Below are 22,046 nucleotides of genomic sequence, written 5' to 3' on the forward strand. Positions count from 1 at the left end.
TGGGATGAGGGGTGAAAGAGAGAATGGCATGGAATATGGCAGAAGCCGGAAGGTGAGAGTGTGTTTGAGCCTACGAGGTGTAAAGGTTGCATAAGTTGGCGAAAAAGGAAGCGGACGCTTCGCATGAGAGAGAAGGAACAGCTTGATAAGCAACTGTCAGAACAGTGTAGTATAGTAAGCACGAGCGGAGAGCGAGAAAAAAAAAAAAAAAAAAGAATAGCTTAAGCCAGAATTAAAATGAATGGTAAAGAGCCAGCGCATTGAAGATGGTACGTTGATAGGTATGTGAGTGTTTGAGGGCTAGCCTCAAAGGCCTGTGGTTGGAGCCTGTCCGGTGTCATATGTGCTAGTAGCGAAGCTACACGCTTATGACTACAGTTACGTTAGGTAACTGCGGATTTAGCTGTAGGATGTAGCTGTAGGATGTAGCTGTAAGTTGTAGCTGTAAGTTGTAATTGTAGGTTGTAGCTGTGGGTTGCGGCTGTGGGTTGCAGCTGAGGTTTGAAGCTCAGGGTTGAAGCTGACGGTTATAGCGGTAGGTTATAGCAATAGGTTATAGCAATAGGTTATAGCGGTAGGTTATAGCGGTAGGTTGTAGCAGTAGGTTATAGCAGTAGATTGTAGCTGTAGAATGTAGCAGTAGGTACGGAGGAGGGATAGAGGAGTGCGTGTCGAGGGAGTTGAGTGCAACTTCAAAGAAGGGAATGAGAGAAATGATTAGAAGAGAAAGATTGAGAAAAGAGGGAGCATTTGAACTCAACATTGTTGAGGACAAAGCTGGGACGTTGCCAAGTCCCTATGAACATTGTTTAATCTGTTTTAAATTGAGTTGTACAACCTGGCTCCCGCCACCAGAGGGAGCTGAGAGGTTGAGCTGCGGGCTGTGGAGCAGTGGGGACGTCATCAGCTGCGCGCCTCCAGACGTGGAACCAGGAAGTGCGGAGGCTGACGAGAAGTGGATATTTATCATCATAGCGTCTGAAAGAAGTGTCCACCAGCTTCGGCCCGTTGCGCCCGGCTGCAGTGAGGTCTGTGTGAGTGGCACACCGTGCCTTGGCTCCAGCGAGCTGAGGTAGCGCCCGGTTGAAATGAGGGGCAGAGAGCGAGAAGGAGAGCGCGTGGGTCCAGGCCGTTGCTGTGGCGTGGAGGTCGGTGTTCGGGTGAGGACGCCCGGAGGTGGGTCCACGAGAGAAGCGCGTGCGGGGGAGATGATGGTGTTCGGAGGCTGTGGAATCGCACAGGGGTGAGTCCTCTGGGGAACGTGACCAACTGAATGTTCAGGCTAAATTGTTCAGACTGATTGTTCAGACTGAATGTTAAGACTGGGAACAGATCAGAATCTGAAAGAAAACGGCTCATGGTTCTTGTTCGAACGAACGTGCAGCTGACTGAGTGTCTCTCTGTTGAGAGAGCAGAGACGACGAGAGATGCTGTGAATAGGCCTTATAAATAGGGCTTCTGGGTAATTAGAGGTGGTGTTAAAGAGTGGGGCGTGTTTACTGGAGGAGTAGAGGTTGAGGCGTGATCCCTTTTAAAGAACTGAAGGTGGGAAGGACCTTACCAAGTTCTGCTGATAACGGAGAGAGTAACCTGGATTAAGCAACGCCTACTGAGTGATCTGTAATATAAGTACAAATATACTCCAACAACCTGTATAGGTCCGGTAAAGTAATATTTGACCTTATAACAGTTACTTTGGGAATTAAAGGACGACTGGTGTTGTGTGCGGTGGTTCTTCTCCTGCTAGTGACCTGTCTCTGGTGAAGGCCTCCAGGGACCAATGATGACAACCTGAAAATAAATCAACCCTCACAATCGGGGTGAAAGGATATCCAAGGCCTTTGTGACACGATAACGGACTCCAAAGAACATTCCTGCTGCCAATTAAAACTATGTTTCCAGGATCAAGTGACCAGTCTTTCTACATAACTTACTACACCGAAACGTCGCGGACATCTGTGGTGGAATACACCTGATCTGACTGAACAACCAGATGAGAGACGACCTGGTCAAAGGTGCTGGGAAAACGAATAAAACTTGCTGAAGTGTATAGTAATGGCTTACTATACGTGAGTCTTACAGTAGATTTAAACATCAGAAACTGTTTCATAATCAAGATTTTGTGGTATGCATGACGGCAAGACCCAGCTACAAAGTGTTTCCCGCTTTCCAGGGGAATGTGAATATTTGTGTTACTAATGATGACTGAAGGAAAAGGCCTTACAAGTAATTGTATTAAATATGTTACGTATCAGTCTGAAATCACATATATAGATGGCAAGGCAAGTTTATTTGTAGAGCACATTTCATACACAAGGCAATTCAAAGTGCTTCACACAGCAGGAAAAATGCATTAAAATCACAAAGAAATTACAGAAACACAGAAATACAATAAAATTAACGAAATAAATAAGGGAAAACACCTAGCCACAAAGGGTAATGTGTTTTCGGAGTCCAACTCCTTTTTAAATCAGTCCAACTGATTGTACGTACTTGTACATGTCCAACGTGTTTCGGAGTCCCCCTGCTGGAGACCCTATGCAGCTCGCCTACAGAGCCAACAGGTCTGTTTGTGGACTTCAGCTCTGCATTCAACACCATCCTGCCCGCTCTGCTCCAGGACAATCTCTTCCAGCTCAACGTGGCTGACTCCACCTGCAGGTGGATTACTGACTTCCATATGGATTGGAGGCAGTGCCGGTCAAAAAGTTTGAAAACCCCTGGTCTTTTGCTCAAAAGACAAAACAGCTGTGAAGATTGTAAGGGTGCCAGACCTTCACCAGAAAAGTGACGTAACCCATAGGTTAAACAATACAGGGATGACTACTATTACTGTTGCATACAATTGTTCCACACTTCTTTCTACACAACTCAACAACTATAAAATTGAATTATGAAAATTTACCAAATATTTCTGGAAATTTTGGCCCTCGTGAAAGTCCTTTGGAAACAGATTAAAACACAGAACATAATTCAATTCCAGTTTAAATTGAGGTCACACTACTGCAGCTACAGGGTTTGGGTTAATTGCACACAAACAGAAGACACATCATGATGTGTTCTAACCACCTGAGCCCCTATCGCCCTACGTTATCCATAATAAACATGGTGGGCTTGGGTCTACAGCTTTAGACTCACAGCTCCACGTGCCCTACTCTCCCAAGTACATAAAACGGCATGAGCTGAAGAATAAGGAAATAAGGAAAGACTGCTGCTCTTAAGGTTAAGGTACACTTTATTGTTCTAGTAGAGAAATTTGTCCTATGCATTTGACCCATCCTTCAACGTCACTAGGGCATCTCTTCAGGAGCAGTGGGCGCTGCAGTGCAGCGCTCAGGGACCCATACCCAGATATTGAGCTTGGCTCGGTCAGGAGGTTTTTACCAATTTTGCATGTTTTGGGTTGATGGGGGAAACCGAACTGCCCAGAGGAAACCCACCCAGACACAGGGAGAAACATGCCAACAAAACCTTTGGGGATACACATTTTTGTTGTGGAGTAAACTGCAGGTCGCTAAAGCATAGTTAACTATATAAGTACATAGTATGTTACATTATTCACCCTTGAGATTGATCTTAATGGGTTTTTACGTCAAATACAGGTAAAATGTTCTTAAACATTATAACTATCCGTGTCCTCAGAAAGCTACAGATTTTTGTGCTGATTTATTAAGGCCCTGTCCCAAAACTCACACTATGCACCACACACCTCAGTGAAGTGTGCATTTTCTGCACATTTTCTTGCATGAAGTGTGTAAGTGCGAAAGGACAGACAGTCCGCACTTCAGAGCGTTGTAAAAACTGTCAGTGTCAGTGGTTGTTAAACTGCAATTAAATCAATCACAAGGCCACAGTCCAGTTTAGATCTGATCATTTGTGAAAAAGTCCTCAGTGTTGTTAGCTGGACACTGGGCAGTGGGAAATGTATTTAAAATATTATTGGTTTAACAGACATTCTTTTCCATTGTTTCCAGTTAGCTCTTGCTGCTAAGTTGCAATGGCACAAGCGCTGATTGACAACATGACAATGAAATACATTGTGGGGAATGTACTGGAAGTGCGGAAAGAACCGTGTGCATTAGTGCAGATCTAAACATTCTAAAGAATTAGAAGAATTGAGAAACCATTTGCACTTTAGCTGCTTGTTGCGCATCTGAAGTGCACACAAGTTCAAGTATTGGGACAGGACCTTATTTTTCTTGACTAACAGCAGATATAGGCTACAACATACAATGACTTCCTCGAAATACAGACAACAACAAAGTAAATTGAAACCCATGAACAGGAAGAGGCACACATGCAGAATATGCCTTCTTTACATTTGATGCTAATTATCAAATTAACATAAAACGTAAAGACATATTTTGCATTTGTATTGATATTGGCCATTAAATGTGCTCTTGAGTACCTTTAGTTTTACATCTCATTTTTTAGAACTTAATAATGTGTGTACCGAAAAGTGCACATTACGTGTTAACAGTCAGGTGTTGCCTCATCAGGCTTTGTGTTAGAACTCCATTTACTGTCAGCAGAGGGAAATACCATGGGGAAATAAACCAAAGCCAAAGCTTGCCCCGGCATGTATTTTTAATTATCTTGATTTTAGGCATGAAAAAATCTGGGATGTTCGTAAACAGGATTCATCAAAAAACAATTTTAGAACATGGTTAAAAGCTCTTTTTTTAATATTTGCATAATACATGTGAAAAACTTGTACTCAGTTCGAGCTTGTTGGCCAAATCTATGCTGTGATATGCAGAAACACATCCAGGAGTAAGGTTAACTAATGGGGAAACTAACTTTATAAGCTTACTACCCACACAGAGCAAGCCGTTGCCGACAGCTAATACCACAATCCCATAGTTTTTACCCTCCGTGACGGCGATCCAGGCCACCACCATGGCTGTGACTGAGGGAGGCGTAAAGAGATAATCATAGAAGAAAACATCAGACAACTACACATGGCAGGAGCAGAGGAAGGCAAGGGAGCAATGTGAGAAACCGTTACAGAGTCAAAAGCTGTCCAAATACACTGCAGTAATCTGCGGGTGATAAGCGGAATACCAGAGATAAGGCAAGCGAGTGTGAAATCTGCACATCCTCACAGTGACAGCAGAGGACGCCTGGGCAGCCATGACTAAAGGACATAATCTCCAGATCTAGGCGATGTTGCGAGTTTCCTAGCCTTCTTGGTTGTTTTTATCTAGTCAAGACTTGCTCGCTCAGATTTACTTTGTTTTTCTGTGCATAGGGGAGACTTGGGTAAGTTGAGACCCTTTTTGTTCTTTTCTTTTCTTTTGTTTTCTTACTGTGTTCATTCATAAAAAAATAATCTGTGACATTAGGTTTTAGAAAAATTGTGAATAAAACACAACACTACAAGATGTCTCCTAATTTTAAAGCAGAACTAAGTCAAATTTTCACCTTATTAAATGCCTTTGTAAGTCCCTCTGATGGTTAAATATGTATTTTCCGAGCATTTGACGTGTCCGTCATTGCCCCCTGCTGTCTCTGGGCAGAAACCAGTCTTTCATCATTTGCCAACATTGACTCAAAGACATAGTCATTTTAGTGTATGTAAACTTCTGACTTAGGGGGGGATTATTAAATATTGTTGAAGAAAATCTTTATATCATTATTATTCTGGTAAAGCACTTTTTTTTCCAGACCTAAAACAGGAAAGGTTTATTTGATGTAATGTCTGACAGTGAGGAAAAAATGTGTCTTTTATTTATTATTTAACTTGCTTTAAGTCACTATCATCTTCACTCATTTAGGTCAGAAATGTAAATGTGGTGAATCTAATAGTCTCAAACAGAGGCCCACAGTCCGGGCATAATAAAATTCAATTCAATTCAATTTATTTTTGCCCGCCCAAATCACAACAGCAGTTGCCTCAAGGGGCGACAGTGAAAAACAGATTGAACAATAATTAAAGGGACATGGAATTGGTAATGTCACAGCATCCTGTGTCCTTAGACAAATGTCCCAAGCTCCCCTGTCCTCAGACCCTCCTTCTCGGCCAGGAAAAACTACCAAACCTCTTTGAGGAAAAAGTAGAAACCTGGAGGAGTTCCACAGTGAAGGAGAGCTACGACTCAATCCGATGGACAGGCGTATGCGACATATACAGTGGAACTTGACACACTCAGGAGATGAAGAACCATTCATATGGAGTTGAGACCTTTTCTCCATTTAGACCATCTCTCCAATAATACTCACCTTCTCCGGCATTGTAGGCCAGGATAGAGCGTGTTCTCATCTGTTTGCCCTCAATGGTCTTGCTGGAGCAGGTTTGTGAGCAGGAGGACCAGGCCGTCCACTCACTCAGCACACAGTCTCTGGAACATGGCACCTCACAGGGCTCCGGGGCAGGGGCCGGAGACGACGAGCACAGGCTGCGATCCACCGCCCATCCTGCATGGAGGAAACAATAAACACTATGACACATGATTTTGTATACTCTAGGAGACTTAAAGACTTTAATTAATATTAGTCTGTGTACACCTTAGCTTAAAGTCTAGACACATTTTGCCAAATATTGCCACACGTTAGCGTAAAACAGAAGCCAAGTCTGTGACAATGGATCATGCACATCTTCATCGATTAGTGATCATCGGTGCCAAATCATGCCAACCTCACTTCATGGGAGGAGGATGGCACGACAGGGGGTCTGTAAGTGACCTGCAGATAAATAAATAAAATAGTTTCGGCCATGACATTTTAAAGCCCATCAGCTGTCTCAGCGAAGAACTCTTATGAGATAAATCTAATATTCACGTTGTGCATAATGTTAATGTTCTTCTGCTTGTACATTTAACTTTCTTGTGAATTGTCTTATGAACATTTTAAACTTTGTAGCTATGTAGGCCTAGTTAATGTCCAAACAATGCCTGCATATTAAGGGGATCCAGATCCATAACCCCCACATCTGTAAACTGACCGAACACTAGCATGCCAAAATCCCCTAGGCAAATCAACCTCCAAGTCTGTTCCACTCAAATCGTTTGAATCTATGCAAAATATCTGTCTATACTATCTGTCTGATTGCCCATTTTGGCATGAGAAAAAAAAAGAGCAGAAAAAATTGAGCTTGGACACCGAAGATGCCAGGTAAACCGCACAAGAGGTCAGGCACAAAGAGCCAGGCTAAAAAGGCTCTAAAGCGGCCCCAGGCTCTGCATCCGATTGCCTTCGTGCGGAGCACCACTCCGGAGGAGAACCGAAGCGGAAATAGACCCGGTGATCATGGCGGCTCAGCAGGAGATCACCAATAACATAAAGGCAATTGACACAAAGATTGATGCAGCTCTAGCTGGTATGCAGGTTCTAAACTCAAAGACTAACAAGATGGATAACATTGCGGCAACAGCCAAAAAGTAAATCTTGGAGACGGAGATGTCCTGTCGGTCTGTCAGAGGACACTGAATGGAAAGATGTAGTCAAGTTTAGTATAGGCTTGGATCCCTGAATATCTGAAAATTACTAGCAAAAGACGGGAGGATAAAGCTTGACACAGCTTGGCACATCACTCTAGAGCCTGACCTGAACCAGCGTCCAAGACCTATTATACTGAAGCTCATTAACTTCAGTGACAAACAGCATCTGCATGTACTGTAGATAACTCGCCACGGACAAGACACGATCAAACAAGCTCCACATCTCTTTCTGCGAGAGTGGTCATGAAACGTAAGACTTTTGACCAAGGGAAATCTCGCCGAAGGGAAAATAAAGTGGAATACTCCGCTTTATCCTGAGGCTCAACGTGGAGGGTAAAGTTTAAAAATAACCACACTGAATGAGGCATTGCCATTTACAAAGACCGCTGAGCAGTTTGGTATTCTTTCCCTTATTTTCTTGTATTAACTGAAGGGACCTGGACTGTATTAGAGACATGTGAGTATTTTATTAGTTTGTCCTTTTGTTTGTTAATACCCAGGTGAAAATATTTTTTCACCTGGGTATTAAAAAATATTTTTTTTACTAGCTAGTGTTGTTGCATCCCTGGTTGAAATGATGGTCTCTTAAACTGATAGTTCACAACTTTTATTGCCATGCCTTGTATGTGAACACACCGTAAGAGTTTCAAGAAATACAAATAAAACAATTTCTTACGCTTGTCACATTTATCTTTTTAACCTTTAACATATTTATCCTCATGAAAATCCTTACCGATAAGCGGTTCTTTGTATATTAATAAACTCCTTTCAATAATGAAGTATGTCTTTTGTCAGTGCTAAACATTAAATAAGCCTTCTAAATTGCATTGCATTAACCTTAAACTTATATACCTAAAAACGTAAAAAAATAACTTGTAAATGTTATAATATATATACAGTTATATAATGGTTAAAGGAATTAGAAATTGAGCCCAGATTCACCAGACTTGAAAAAATAGAGGCTGCAAAAACTCCAAAAACATGCAAGATACTGTTTATGTGGCCTTGTGACTGCTGCATTTGTTCTTATGCACTAAATAGTAAAGTTAGCTTGTTTTTTTTTGGCAGCTGTTTTACTATCATTTGATTTGAACCAAATGTTCTAATGACATTTTTTTTAAAGTGACGTGCTGTGAGCCTGGGGCCTGGGCCTTCAGTGAGGCCCCACAGAAGTTCACCTCTTATTACCATCAAAATTCACCTCTTATTACCATCATTATGATGCTATGACTCTAGAGACTATACATTTAGAAAGAAACGCAGTATAACTAGGCGTTGCATCACCTTGAAATTGACATTTTTATTCAGAGAATTGCAGGTACTGTACAATATAGTACAGTTCAACTAATAGACAAGTGTCTCTATTGCAATAACTCTGTTATATTAATATTCTTCTTCTATCCATTTCTGGTTTACAAACAAAAAAAATATTATACAGTGTGTTCACTAAACAGCGCATTGTCGCACCCAAAGCAGTTTCACCATGATAATAAAGACACATAACTACAAGAAAACAAATAATTTGCAATATAGGCTATTTGCTATTTTATTTTGTTAATATATAGGCTATTTAATATTAATGAAATCAAATGTGAAACATACATACACATTTAACAAAAAATAAAATGCATTGTATGCCTACTCACCAAAGACTCCTTTCTTCAATGACTCTGTTGTACGTCTGTGCATTTTAGTTCTACCAATAAGTCCTTTTCTATTGACATAGAGGCTAGTTTCTGTAGAATACCAAAAAGCACATCCGAATAATCAAAAATCTCATTGAATGTTTCAAGCAAAAAATAAAACTCAAAATCATCCAAATGTGCATTAAATCCATCAGCCATATGCATAGTATCCCCGTCATGGTCATCATGATGTTCCAGTAAGTGGAAGCTCCTTTAGGGCTTTTAGGGCTCTTTTCAAAGACTGCATTGACCAATCTAGATGTATATTGCCACCTCATTGGTGCAATGAAGACAACGTTTGCTGTTGCGTGCGCTTAGGGGTTTTTGAGAAAAATGAAGACCTTGCATTCTTTAAGCTTTGAGGCTCCTTGAGTCAGTATTAAATTTAGTCAATGTGCATAGCAGTGAATGAATGAGGCCATCGGTGACCTCTCACTAACTCTAGCCTGCACCCCTTTGAGTCCAGATGCCATGACTGCTGCGTCATCAAAACACTGTGCCACAACTTTATCCAGACTACATTCATGTAGGGTCTCAAATGGTAGAAGTTCAATTTAGTGATTTAGGAGAGTAAGTAATGAAATCAGAAGGGTTGAAAACAAAAACAGTTTCCCAACAGGTAAAATCAAGCTACAGCATATCAAATTTCAGATGCTAGGAGTTTGGTTAAACTGAAAGAATTGTTGGGATTGATTCGGAGGGAAGATTTACTATCAGAAATTACCCAAAATCATGCCACTTTGCATATTAAGGCCACAAGGCTGAGATTGGCTTACTGGTCCTGTCTCCGGGGTAATGTATTTTAAAGGTCTTTTGGTACTTTGGTATATGTCCTACACTTTTCTTTTTTGAAGAATAAAACCCCCAGAAACTTACAATTCCCCACCCCAGGAACCGCTGATCTAAATTAGGACTAAAACTAGTCCAAACTAATTGTAATGTGCGGTTGTAAAGCAGCAAAGATTTACAAATATATTTATTTGTATTTACCCATGAAAGGAAACTTTAAAATCAATAATAGTGTAAGCGAAACAGTCTTTTGGCTTCTGTACACAATGCACTCTTTGCAACAAATAAACCACACTACACTGAGCAAACACCACATGCAAAACCAACTTCACACATTTCCAGAAAACATCTTTAGAAAGAGGAAAAGCTTCTGACTGCGGAGTTTACATTAAGATGTCACTTTGACAGATATGCAGTGGGCCAATCCTGAGCAGACTAAGAGCCATGAAAAGCAAGAGTGACAGCAGACTCCGGCAGCTCCCTTGGAACCTGCTCAGACTAAGTGGTGTCCAGGCAGCGTGGAATATCAATATGCACTTTCAATAACGTCTGTATCGACCTTGGTCCAGACTCCAAGCCGCCTGCTGTCATTATATTTTATTTTTTACTTCTGGGACACAAAAAATACAAGGAACATTGCGTTGAGCAATCAATGCAGCGTGAATCCAAACAGTGAGAATTGATTTTCATCAGGTGAGGGAGTGGAGCGGCCCATCAATCACACATGGCAGACTGCAGCTTGTGTGGGGCCAGAGGACTAGAGGGCCGGAAGTAGCTGCCACACACACAAAGGGGGCATGAGAGAGCTGGGAGTCTTAAAGGAGCTGTACCCGTCCTGACCTGTACCTTTAAAACATGAAAAACAGAACTACTTCATTTGAAATTTGTTTGCCGCAGTCCACATTCAATTCAATTCAATTTTCAATTTATTTTTGCAACGCCCAAAATCACAACAGCAGTTGTCTCGGAAGGCGACAGTGAAAAACGGATTAAACAATGTCCACAGGGACGAGGGGCGATGTCCCAGGGTCCCTTGTCCTTAGACCCTCCTTCTCGGCCAGGAAAAACTACACATTACACATAAATCTAATGCATTCTGGGCATTCTAATTACTCACTATTATGAGTCTATAAGTGCTTTTCACAACTTTCAGAGCTCAGAACAGAGTAAAGCTAACAACAACTAGCATGCTGACAGCAGACAGCACACAGCAGTCTCTATTAGAACTGCTTTTACAACACACTGGGGTAAAACAGATCATATACAGTAATTAATACAATTGTACTATTGAAATGCATGAATACACCTTTAACATTGATATTAACTTCACTCGCACACTGCAAATATATATGTACACTCTTGCTTCTTTCTGTACCATCTTCACATGTCTCCAAGGCCTTCTCCCCGTATAGTCCCCATTGCACCTGTCCTGTCTTGGAAGATTAACTCTTTCCTCAGTTTTGACTGGTTTTCTGAAACCAAGACCATATTAGGAAAACCAGACAGATAAGAAGATATTGGTGGAAATCTACTGAGAGGCTGGTCCCAAGAACTTCAAACTTCATCAATATTCAATTTTCATGTGTGTGTTAAGAGCATGAGGGAAATATGCCACTCAGAGCGCCTGGTGAGCACCTTGTGTGAGGGATAGATTTACGCTCAACAATTTGTATTAGTATGTAGTTGTTAGGGAAATAAACTCTAAACTTTAATATGACCATTTCATTGTCTTGTTTTCTCAGATATTTAGAACCCGCACAATCCATTTCAATGTTAAATGTCTACTGTTATATAAATGTATACATTGCAAAAACAATCATGGTTTAGTTTGAATAGTTTGAACTAAAGGTGCACTATAACTTTGCTGGTGGGGGGTCTGTTGCCTGTGTTAGATGCTTGGAATGTTCCACAGTATAGAATTAAACATATCTATCTGCATGGAGACAAGCAGGTGACACCACCAAGCCAAGTTACAGGTGCGAGGCTTCATTTATAACGCTTGCTCAATACACATGGCGAATCCCAAATATGAGGGATTTATAAACCATTTCTATCCTGGCAAAACTTAACTTCAAATCTTCTCATTATGAGACAAATCTCAATCAGAATACAGCAGTATCCTTGTAGTTAATCACCCAAGTAGTACCGCTGTTCTGTAACCCAAGAGAAGACCAGAGTCTAGACTATAACTCCACCTGATGAGTTAATTAAAGATGTGTAGTCATAAAAGATGTGTAGTCATAAAGTCATGCAGTAAAACACAGAGGCAGCAAAGGGCAGAAAGCAGGAACAAGCCACCACCAGCCCACAGACACATGGATCCACAAGAGTTTTTATAGCCAGGTAAAATTGTACATGTAGATACATGGTGGGGAGTGAGAGTGTAAGTGAGAGAGTAAGAATGACTTAGAGAGTGAGAGAGAGCAAGAGAGAGCGAGAGAAATCTCTCCAGGCTTCTGTTCTTGCCCCTGTATAACGGGCCAATCACATAGAATTTAGGGCTCACAGGCAGGACTGGAACCAATTACAGAGCAGCATTGTGGTCTGGGCGGACGTTAAAATAACCTTACCCAAAACAAACATGGCGGCACAGATGGCCGTACGTTACCCTCCCAGATTGATTTGTGTGAAGAACTCAATTCAGAGTGAGACACAGATCAATCTGGCATGAGCCAGGTTAAGTCTGCACAGCTCCATCTTTTCCCAATGTCTTAGTGAGGATGTCAAGGATCAGCTGGCTTCTATAGAGAAGATAATTTTGCTCTCTGTTAGGCTTGATAACCACCTTCGTGAAAGACTCGGGGTTTGGGTTTGATTCAGTTCCCCTATCCCAAGCACCCATTCCATCCTCTGCAAGAGTTTGCCAACTTCACTCACCAGTTACTCCACTAACTTCTGCCACAGAGAAACCTATGCAGCCCAGGAGAATGTGGCTTCCTCCGAAGGAACTTCAGCGCTGCATTTGCCAGGGTCTCTGCATCTCCTGTGGTCAGACAAGCCACATTCTGCTCAACTGTCCTACTCTTGCCAGCCTCAGGAGGGGCGCTGGTGAGCCATTCTCCAATCAACGCCCCCCTCAAAGCGCATTCAACTCAAAGGTACCGATTCCTTCAATACCACGTAATTTCCTGTTCAAGCTTTACTCGACTCTTGTGTTGATGACAATTTTAATTGAATCTGAGTTCGTGTCCCAGGCCAACATTCCCCGAACCAAAAATATTTTTGCCCTAGATAGTAAGTTGCTAGCTCGAATATCTCATCAAATAGTCCCCATGCGTGTCTCTGGAAACCACTGTCTTAATCTCTTTCTACGTCTCTCAATCAGTTCCATTTGTTATGGGTCTACCTTTGCTCAAAATCCTCACATAGACTGGGCAACCCAATACATTGTTAACTGGAGCTTATTTGTCATCTTCACTGTCTACATGCAGCTGTTCCTGACACTTTTTGGAAAACAAGCTAGTAGATCTCCCACTAGTCCCACCAGAATAGCATGGTATTAAAGAGTTTTTTTGTAAGGTCCGTGCCTCATCGTTGCATCCTCACAAGCCTTATGGCTGTTCTATTGATTGTTCAATGAGTTTTCCTAGTTTTGTAGCGGAGAAAGTGCAGATCAAGGCAGACCCTACACAGAACAAAGCAGGTCATGGGTTCATCTCTAACTACAGCAAAGTTGTCTCTCCCCTTACCAGACTAATTTCAGTTAAGGTTCCATTTTCCTGGTTGCCAGATGCTAATGAAGCTTTTGTTCTGCTCCTCTGTTATGTAACCCTGATCCGAGCTCAGTTTTTAGTGGAGGTGAACACCTCAGAGTCTGGCGTTAGTGCTGTCCTCTCTCAGCCCTTTGCCTTGGATCAGAAGTTGCACCCCAGCACTGCCTTCTCTCAACAAGTTACTCCAGCAGAGAGGAACTACAATGTGTGGAATCCAGAGCAGCCGACGGCCATTCTAGCCCTCAAGGATTGGAGGCATTGGCTGGAGGGCACTTCTCAACCATTCTTGGTATGGTCCAACCATACTTGTCCTACCTCACTCTGCTTGCAGGCTCAACTCGCTGCAAGCTCTGTGGACCCTCTTCCTGAGCTGCCTCAACTTCACGCTCACCTACGGCCCTGGGTCCAGGAATGTCAACGCCTGAAGCCGTGTCCCACCATTTGTCACCTGTTAACACTATTGAGCCTACACTGAGCGACACTATCCTGCCCTCTTTTTGTGGTCGATGCTGCCATCTGGGAGGTGGAGAGAATTGTACTGGAGGCTCAGCAAAACCTTCTGACCCCTTCTCCCACTTCCCATTCCACATCAAAAGGCAAAAAGGCAAGAGGGGGGCTTGGTGGTCCTTTTCATCTGACCTCGTGGTGTGGCTTAAATTGCGACTTTAAGGCTGGTTTTAAGTCAATCTTGTCAATTTGGAAAAATTTCACTTAAACCAGCAAAATACAGCAACATTTTCAATTATTACACATCATCAGCAGTCATAATAAAGTACATTAAATATGACATAAACACATTTCTTACAGCAAACTGAACTTAAATATGATTTAGTTACAAGTTTAGAGCACACAGTAAGCATTTAGTCAGTTTAGATGTGAAATATAGTCATTAAGGACGTTCCATCCAGCAGAACAAAGAGGATGTTGTTACAGTGGACGATTCCACTTATCTACAGAGGTCAGGGCCATGGCATTTGGTGTCCTTTGTGTTCTTTATCAGAGGTGTTGACCCAAAGAGGGAAGGGGAGGCCATAAAACCAAGGGCTGTTATGACATGTGATGGTTCACATCGCAAACTCCTTTTGCCTTGTTCTACAACAGTCAGTATCAGTTGCTTATGGATTATGAAAAGGTAATGTATTTTAAAGGTCTTTTGGTACTTTGGTTTATGTCCTACACTTTTTTTTCGAAGAATAAATCCCCCAGAAACTTACAATTCCCCACCCTAGGAACCACTGATCTAAATTGTGACTAAAACTAGTCTAAACTTATTGTAATGTGCGGTTTTAAAGCAGCAAAGATTTACAAATATATTTATTTGTATTTACCCATGAAAGGAAACTTTAAAATAAATAATAGTGTAAGCGAAACAGTCTTTTGGCTTCTGTACACAATGCACTCTTTGCTACAAATAAACTTCACACATACAAAACCAACTTCACACATTTCCAGAAAACATCTTTAGAAAGAGGAAAAGCTGCTGAGTTCACATTAAGATGTCACTTTGACAGATATGCAGTGGGCCAATCCTGAGCAGACTAAGAGCAATGAAAAGCAAGAGTGACAGCAGACTCCGGCAGCTCCCTTGGAACCTGCTCAGACTAAGTGGTGTCCAGACTCCAAGCCGCCCGCTGTCATTATATTTTATTTTTTACTTCTGGGACACAAAAAATACAAGGAACATTGCGTTGAATGCAGCGTGAATCCAAACATCAACTCTGGTCACACATTGCTGTGAATTTTGTCACTGGCCTTCCACCTTCAAAAAGTAACACCATTTTGACCATTAAGATAAGATAAGATAAGATAAGATATTCCTTTATTGTCCCACATGGGGAAATTTCATTGGTGCAACGCAGGTAGATCCAGAGGTAGATACAGAAGAACAGATCACTTATAGGAAGTCTGATAAACACTTTCAGTAGAAGATCTCCTATAAATAAATAAAAACTCCCATAGACAAATAAATACATAAATACCATTGCATGTGATCACAACAGTAATTGCACATGAATATGTGTCACGACAGCACATAGATTGCACATGAATTTCACAGTAATTGCACATATGACAGAATTGCACATCAGTATTAGGTTAGGTCAGTATTGCGACGGGATAACGTGACGATCTCCGGGTAATTACTGATACTTTTTTTAAGGCAGTCCACTTTTGCTAGTGTCCTGGTTCAATATGTCTACAGGCTCTATGGACATGATGTGATAAGAGCAATGAAGACAAAAAGAAAGCAAATTAAACTTTCATGGAGACATTTTCTATCATTGCACATTTGTGATATTTTACAGCTTTGGGTTTCACCGACAAACTTGGACTTTGAAGGGAGTTTGTGCCAATGATTATTAAACACATCTAATTTTGGCCAGTCGCATGTTGAACGCTGTGTTCACATTGATCGCTCTGTGCTTCCACCACGCGAAATGCCTCGTCCATAGCTCACACATGTTATTCATGCATTTGTTCACCTTGTTTGGGCAACTCGATTGGCCCAATAAGTGGAAAGCACTTCGCATTGCATCTCAGACCCACACTGTTTTAGTCACGCATCAAACCACATAGATACTTACAGATGCAAAGAGAGTCAGCTCTAACTGACAAAAGGTCACTCTCTCACATAATTATAGCGGTGATTAAGTCCTCCTCGATGACAACCGATCTTGATACCACCGTATTGAAAAATTACCAGCCCATCTCAAATAGGCATTATTTTGGACAAAGACCATGAAAAGGTTGTTTAACAACAGCTCCCTGACTTTCTCTTAAACAACTCAGTTGATGTTTTCCAGTGAGGTTTAAGACCCGATCACAGCATTGAGACTGCTCTTATCAAGGTGAAAACCAGTGTTGGGTAGCATTATTTTTTAAAAGTAATGCGTTAGAGTACTATCGTGTTAATAATAATTAACATTATTATACTAACAACTTTGCGTTGCTGGAAACAGTAACAAAGTAATTAAAATATCAAATAAACAAGCCAAGTAAATGCATTTGACTGAGCTTTATTTTTTTTATGTTGACAGATTACCACACGACAATGCCATACTGTAGGCCTCTCTTCAAGCAATTAAAAACCTTGCTAAAACAAAATGAGTTGATTGGCAAGAGCACCAATGCACACGAACAGAACACGCTTGTTTTTTGCAATGTAGTTTATTTAAATTAAACTCACCACATCACTGTTACCCTACATTTACTCCTCAGCTTCAAAATAGTGGTTAAAATGAATGTAACCAACTCTTTGGTGTGAGGACAAGAGTCACTACAGTGACTACAGTGGTACAGTGCGCATGCTCACAACATGCCGAAACAAGTGTTTGGTTTCGCTGCGCTCTCTCTACTCTGTGGCTGGGAAATAAACCTGGCTCAGTGATTGCCGGTCTCATCCCCTCACCGCAATCACAGAGCCAGGTTTGTTTGTCACCAGATCTAGGGGTAACGCGTTAGCTGCTAACGCGTTAGAGGACTCAAATAATTTCTTTGAGTAACGAGGAATGTAACGTGTTAGTTTTGTGCACGCGTTACATTCTTCCTTTTGCAGGCATCCTTTTATAGAGACTAGAGGGCAGGGTGGGCATCACAAGCGCTGCCCTAAATTTCATCATCAAAAGTCATCTAGAAGAAAGGAAGCGCGTCGTTGAAATTGTTAACTGTGTCTCAGACCACATTGGCTTACCTGTGGGGTGCCCCAAGTTTGTTCAACCTCTACATGCCACCGGTCAGTTACTATGCAGCAATAATTTGTCCTATTACAACCATGCAGATGATACTCAAATCTTACTACTTACTGAAATAATTGTCTTTGGTCCATAGAAATAAAGAGAAAGTGTCAGGAGTCATCTTCAGTCGCTCGCTCTAAAACAGGGGTGGGCAAACTACGGCCCGCGGGCCACATCCAGCCCGTTGGGCCTTTCAATCCGGCCCGCCAAGCTTGTCCAAGTAATATTAAAAAATAAAAAAAAATCCAGTTTTGCCCTCAGGCATCTGTCTGCACTTGTATCCTTAATAACTATGACGTGAAATGAATTAATAGATTCAATAGCTTATATTTGACAGGAAAGTGATATTTTATTTGATATTTAATGTTTGAGATTTTTTTTTTCACACCAATGATCGCGGGCCGGCCCTCCGCTACTTGCCTGGATTCGAATATGGCCCTCGGAGGAAAATAATTACCCACCCCTGCTCTAAAACCTACAAATCAGGTTGAAAAAACTGGGGGTAATAATTTACTTAGCCACATCAAATCAATATTATTGGCAGCTTTATACCAAATAAAAAAACATTTCCAAACCAGACTTGGAGAGACTTATCCATGCATTTGTCTCCAGTAGATTAGAAAACTGCAACAGCCTGCTCACTGGCCTCTCTAAAAGAGCTGTACAACAGCTGCAGTACATCCACAACGGTGCTGCTTGGGTCTTGACTAGAACCAGGAACTACGATCACATTAGTCCTATGCTCAATTTCCTTGTGAATATTGTGCACTTTGACATGGTGTTACGAGGAAATAATTAATACCCATGTAACAAATTTATTCTATAGCGCCCCCTACCCATTGTGTGAAAAACTCAACATTGTCTGATTTGTTTGAAACTCATTTATATTCTCCTCAAGACGCCATGAAAAAAAGAGCATTACAGATAGTGTGTATTTTTCACTATTGGCCAGCAGGGGTGCAATTAATGCCTTCATTTCCTCTTCCTCTTTTATTTTGCATTAGTGGCGGAGGGGAGGAGGGGGTTTAAAGAATAAAGTCTAAAGAATAAAGTCTAAAGAATAAAGTTTAAATAAGAAATTAAGAATAAAGTCTAAGAGAATGCAGTGTCGGGGCAATCGCGATCAAAACACTGTTGCGCGGGTGGCGAGAGCCATCATCGCCGCTACCGCTACTTACTGTATGGAGCACATTGGGACTAAAAGCACTATACAAATTCACATACAAAATTGTCTCTGATTTTAAGACATGACAAAGTTTGCAGACCACAGGAAATTTGCAACAATTATTTGTCTCACACTCGCATAAAGCACAGCCACACCACACACTTGCCGAGTTCAGGAAAGATTTATTACAAGCGTAAGAGAGTGCAAGTGTCATGTGATGGAACAGACCGTGTAATCAAAACAAATGTACGCAGATACAGGGCAAGCATGAGCCGCCATTCCATGCACTCTTATTTAGAGCCAAAATAAAACGAAAAGAAAAATGTATGTATATTGAACCCTGCATATAAAGGACACAGATGAACTCTATATTAATTGGAGGTCAGGAGCTCGTTACAATCACTTGTGGCGCTGACGAAGAATGAAAAGGTTTGTATAAACTCTGTACATGAGGAATGCCATGACAAATATTCGCTTACAAGAATCGCACCTCCCCAAACTAGTGGAGAGGCAAATTGGGCTATTTTGCAGAAGGATTAAGACGCACCATTATTAAATTTATTTATCCAGGAAAGTCTTACTGAGATTTAGCATATATTTTTCAGGAAAGTCCTGGCCCCAGAGGGGGGGCATCCATGTTTTTAAGGTAGGGGAAACCAGAGCACCCGGGGGAAACCTTTGTAGACACGGGGAGAACATGCAAACTCCATACTAGGAGTCGAACCCAGGCCCTGCTGAAAAATCCAACGCTTCCTGATAGGATGGATCAACAGGCAGCATCTGAACTACAGATTGCAAAGCGCTGACTTATACCAACTTGATCTGACAAAACATGCAAACATTACAGTACTGTCAATGCGTAAAGGTGTCTGCATGTAACGCCAATCAGCCAATCACATCGCTGCAATGTTTAATGCAGCGGAAAATCAGAGTCCAGTGTGTGGTGCTCTGATCAGAACAATGAGCAATAAAACATTTACCATATTTTTCTGCTCTGCGCTGCTGTGTGTACTGCCGGTTGCCTGACCAGCCAGTCCCAACACGTTTTGACAGACTACTTTACAAAACCTTCTGCATTTGAACAGATTGTAGGAGGGATGGGCTGGCCAGGCAATACTGCCGGTGCAAGTACCGAGGGCTGAGAAGTGCCGAAGTGCGTTGTGAAATTTACAGACTTGAGCAGAGGTCTAAGCGAGGGAAGGAGATGTGGTTTTGGGAAACACGTGGAAGAAAGAAAATAAACGGTTTTGTGGATGTTAGAGCTGTGCTAAAAGTGGCGCTAATGTGGAGCTAACAACAAGAAAACTCTCTTCTGTGATGATGCTCTGTGAGGAAAACATCAAAACCAGTGCAAACTTGAACAGATCAGAAGCCACAGGTAAAAACACAGGTCAGAGTGTAATATAGTATGAACATGTGACTGTGAACGCAATGCACTCATTTGAGTCACTACATGAATAATTTGTCACTAAGATCAGCTTGAACTATGAAAATAGTGAGCTCATATTGAGTTTGAGCAGAAACATGTTTGTAACATCAACATTCCATATCAGAAATCACATCAAAAGTCCATGTTCCTGTTCCTGCTGCTGCATGAATATGGACTCAGTGTTTCACCTGCTGCAGATTTGTGCAACAGTGTCCACAAATAACTATTACTAGGCTACTAGGCTATAAAGCAATTTATATTTTTATATTTGTATTGTTTTATTTTTTACATTATGTTCGGCCCGCGACCCAGCCTGGGGGTCCAAATTTGGCCCGCGGCCAAAAATGAGTTTGACGTATGGACCGCATAAAGCAGGAACAACGGTGCGTCTAATTTATAGATTTTTACTGGCTAACGGCCACCAGGGGGCACTCTAGCAGGAAGCGCAAGCATTTAATATACTGTAGAGGAAGATGTCAGTGGACAGTGGAAGCACTGTCCAGGGGACACGTCATGTTCTTTATATTTTAAGCTTCAAAATGTATGTGTATTTTATTGCAATATGACTAATATTCATGGAGAAATTAGTCTAATGAGGAAGTGGATCTAGACGTGGCTGAGCGCGGACATGTGATACACGACGGTCTGCAGTTTAGAACCAGATGTGAAGACACAGACACAGGTAAATCAGATCACACAGAGTAATCAAGGACAGAGGGGACAGTAGAGACAGCTCTGTTTGTTAAACTTCAAAATTATGTGTGTTTTATTACAAACCAACTCATGTTCACAGAGAAATTAGTCTAAATAGACCTACGGCACAGGGACAACGGGTGTGCCGCAAAGCTCTCTGTTCAAAAGACAACAGGCGCATCACTACCGTGTAAATATATTAAACCTGCGGATTATTGACAGGTGTGGCCCATATATGTACAATTTCACTTTCTTTGTAAATTTTGTTGGTGTGGCTTTTATTCAGGAGCGCTCTATAGCCTGAAAAATTACGGTAAATGTATTTTTAAATCATTATTAGACTATTTGATATAAATTATAATAACAACAATGAAAAATAACATATTAATACTCTTTACGTATGTTATAATATAATAATATATATTATTATATAAAAGTGGCAAAGTGGCCATTTCCAGACCTCATATTGTGGAAATTTTCTCAAACTGGACCTGGGTGAAAGTTTATTAGTGACCACCGCCCTATACCCTAAAATTATGGTGGACAACTGGTAAATTGGCTAAACCAGAGTCTAAGTACACAGGATCTCTCAGTCTGGTCACCACCACCTCTGCTGCATCTCAAGTCAAACTCAAATCATGTTAATTCATTTCTTAGGTTATCTGATAGCTTATTGTTATTCTTATCCCATAGTAGATTTAAATTGTTCCTTATTCATTGTTCATTGTTTTAATGTTGCACCGAATCACCAAGACAAGTTCCTATGTTTGTGAATTTTGTTCATTGACAGTGGCAATAAACCCTTTCTGATTCTGATTCTGAGGTTGCGTTCATGTGACAAAGTAACTGTCAAATTGATTAGGAGGATAGGTTCCCAAAATGCAAAAGCTCCTATCCAGCATAAACTAGTTAAATACAAAGTTGTTTTTGTTGAAGACAACCTATAACCTACTATAACACACCATGTTGGGTAGTGTTACTTTTAAAAGTGACTCATTACGTTACCTCGTTACTGCCCTTGAAAATAGCGCTTTATGTTATTGCGCTACTAGGTTAAAAAAGTAACGCGTTAGAGTACTAATCAACATTATTGTATTACCAATCGTTTACCGGCAATCATTTTGCGTGCTGAACATAGTAGTTTTATTTATCTTTTATGTTGACAGTTTACCACAATACAATGCCAAAAGAAGGTGTAGGCCTGTCCTCAAGCAATAAAAAACATTGGATTGTCAAGAGCTACGACGCACAACAGAACACGGTTGTTTTAGCTCTGTAATGTATTTAAATCAAACTCACCACATCGCCGTTGTCCTACATTTACTTCTCAGCTACAAATAGTGGTTATAATGAAGGAGAAGGAGTTTTTTTTAAAATGTGCATCTGAAAGTGGCGAGGACAA

The 22,046-nt window shown here is 41.2% G+C and overlaps 1 protein-coding gene across 1 annotated transcript in view; it reads right to left on the bottom strand.

The window, feature by feature from the left end:
* thsd7ab (thrombospondin, type I, domain containing 7Ab) overlaps positions 1 to 22,046 on the bottom strand; it is a 488,245-nt gene that overhangs the window by 249,267 nt on the left and 216,932 nt on the right. Inside the window, exon 8 of the mRNA XM_072460164.1 lies at positions 6,223 to 6,417. Coding sequence (XP_072316265.1) covers positions 6,223 to 6,417 — 195 coding nt within the window. The remainder of the gene's footprint in view (positions 1 to 6,222; positions 6,418 to 22,046) is intronic.

Source organism: Eucyclogobius newberryi, unplaced genomic scaffold (genome assembly GCF_026437365.1).
Source record: "Eucyclogobius newberryi isolate DKJ021-1_F unplaced genomic scaffold, fEucNew1.0.hap1 SCAF_3, whole genome shotgun sequence".
NCBI lineage: Eukaryota > Metazoa > Chordata > Actinopteri > Gobiiformes > Gobiidae > Eucyclogobius > Eucyclogobius newberryi.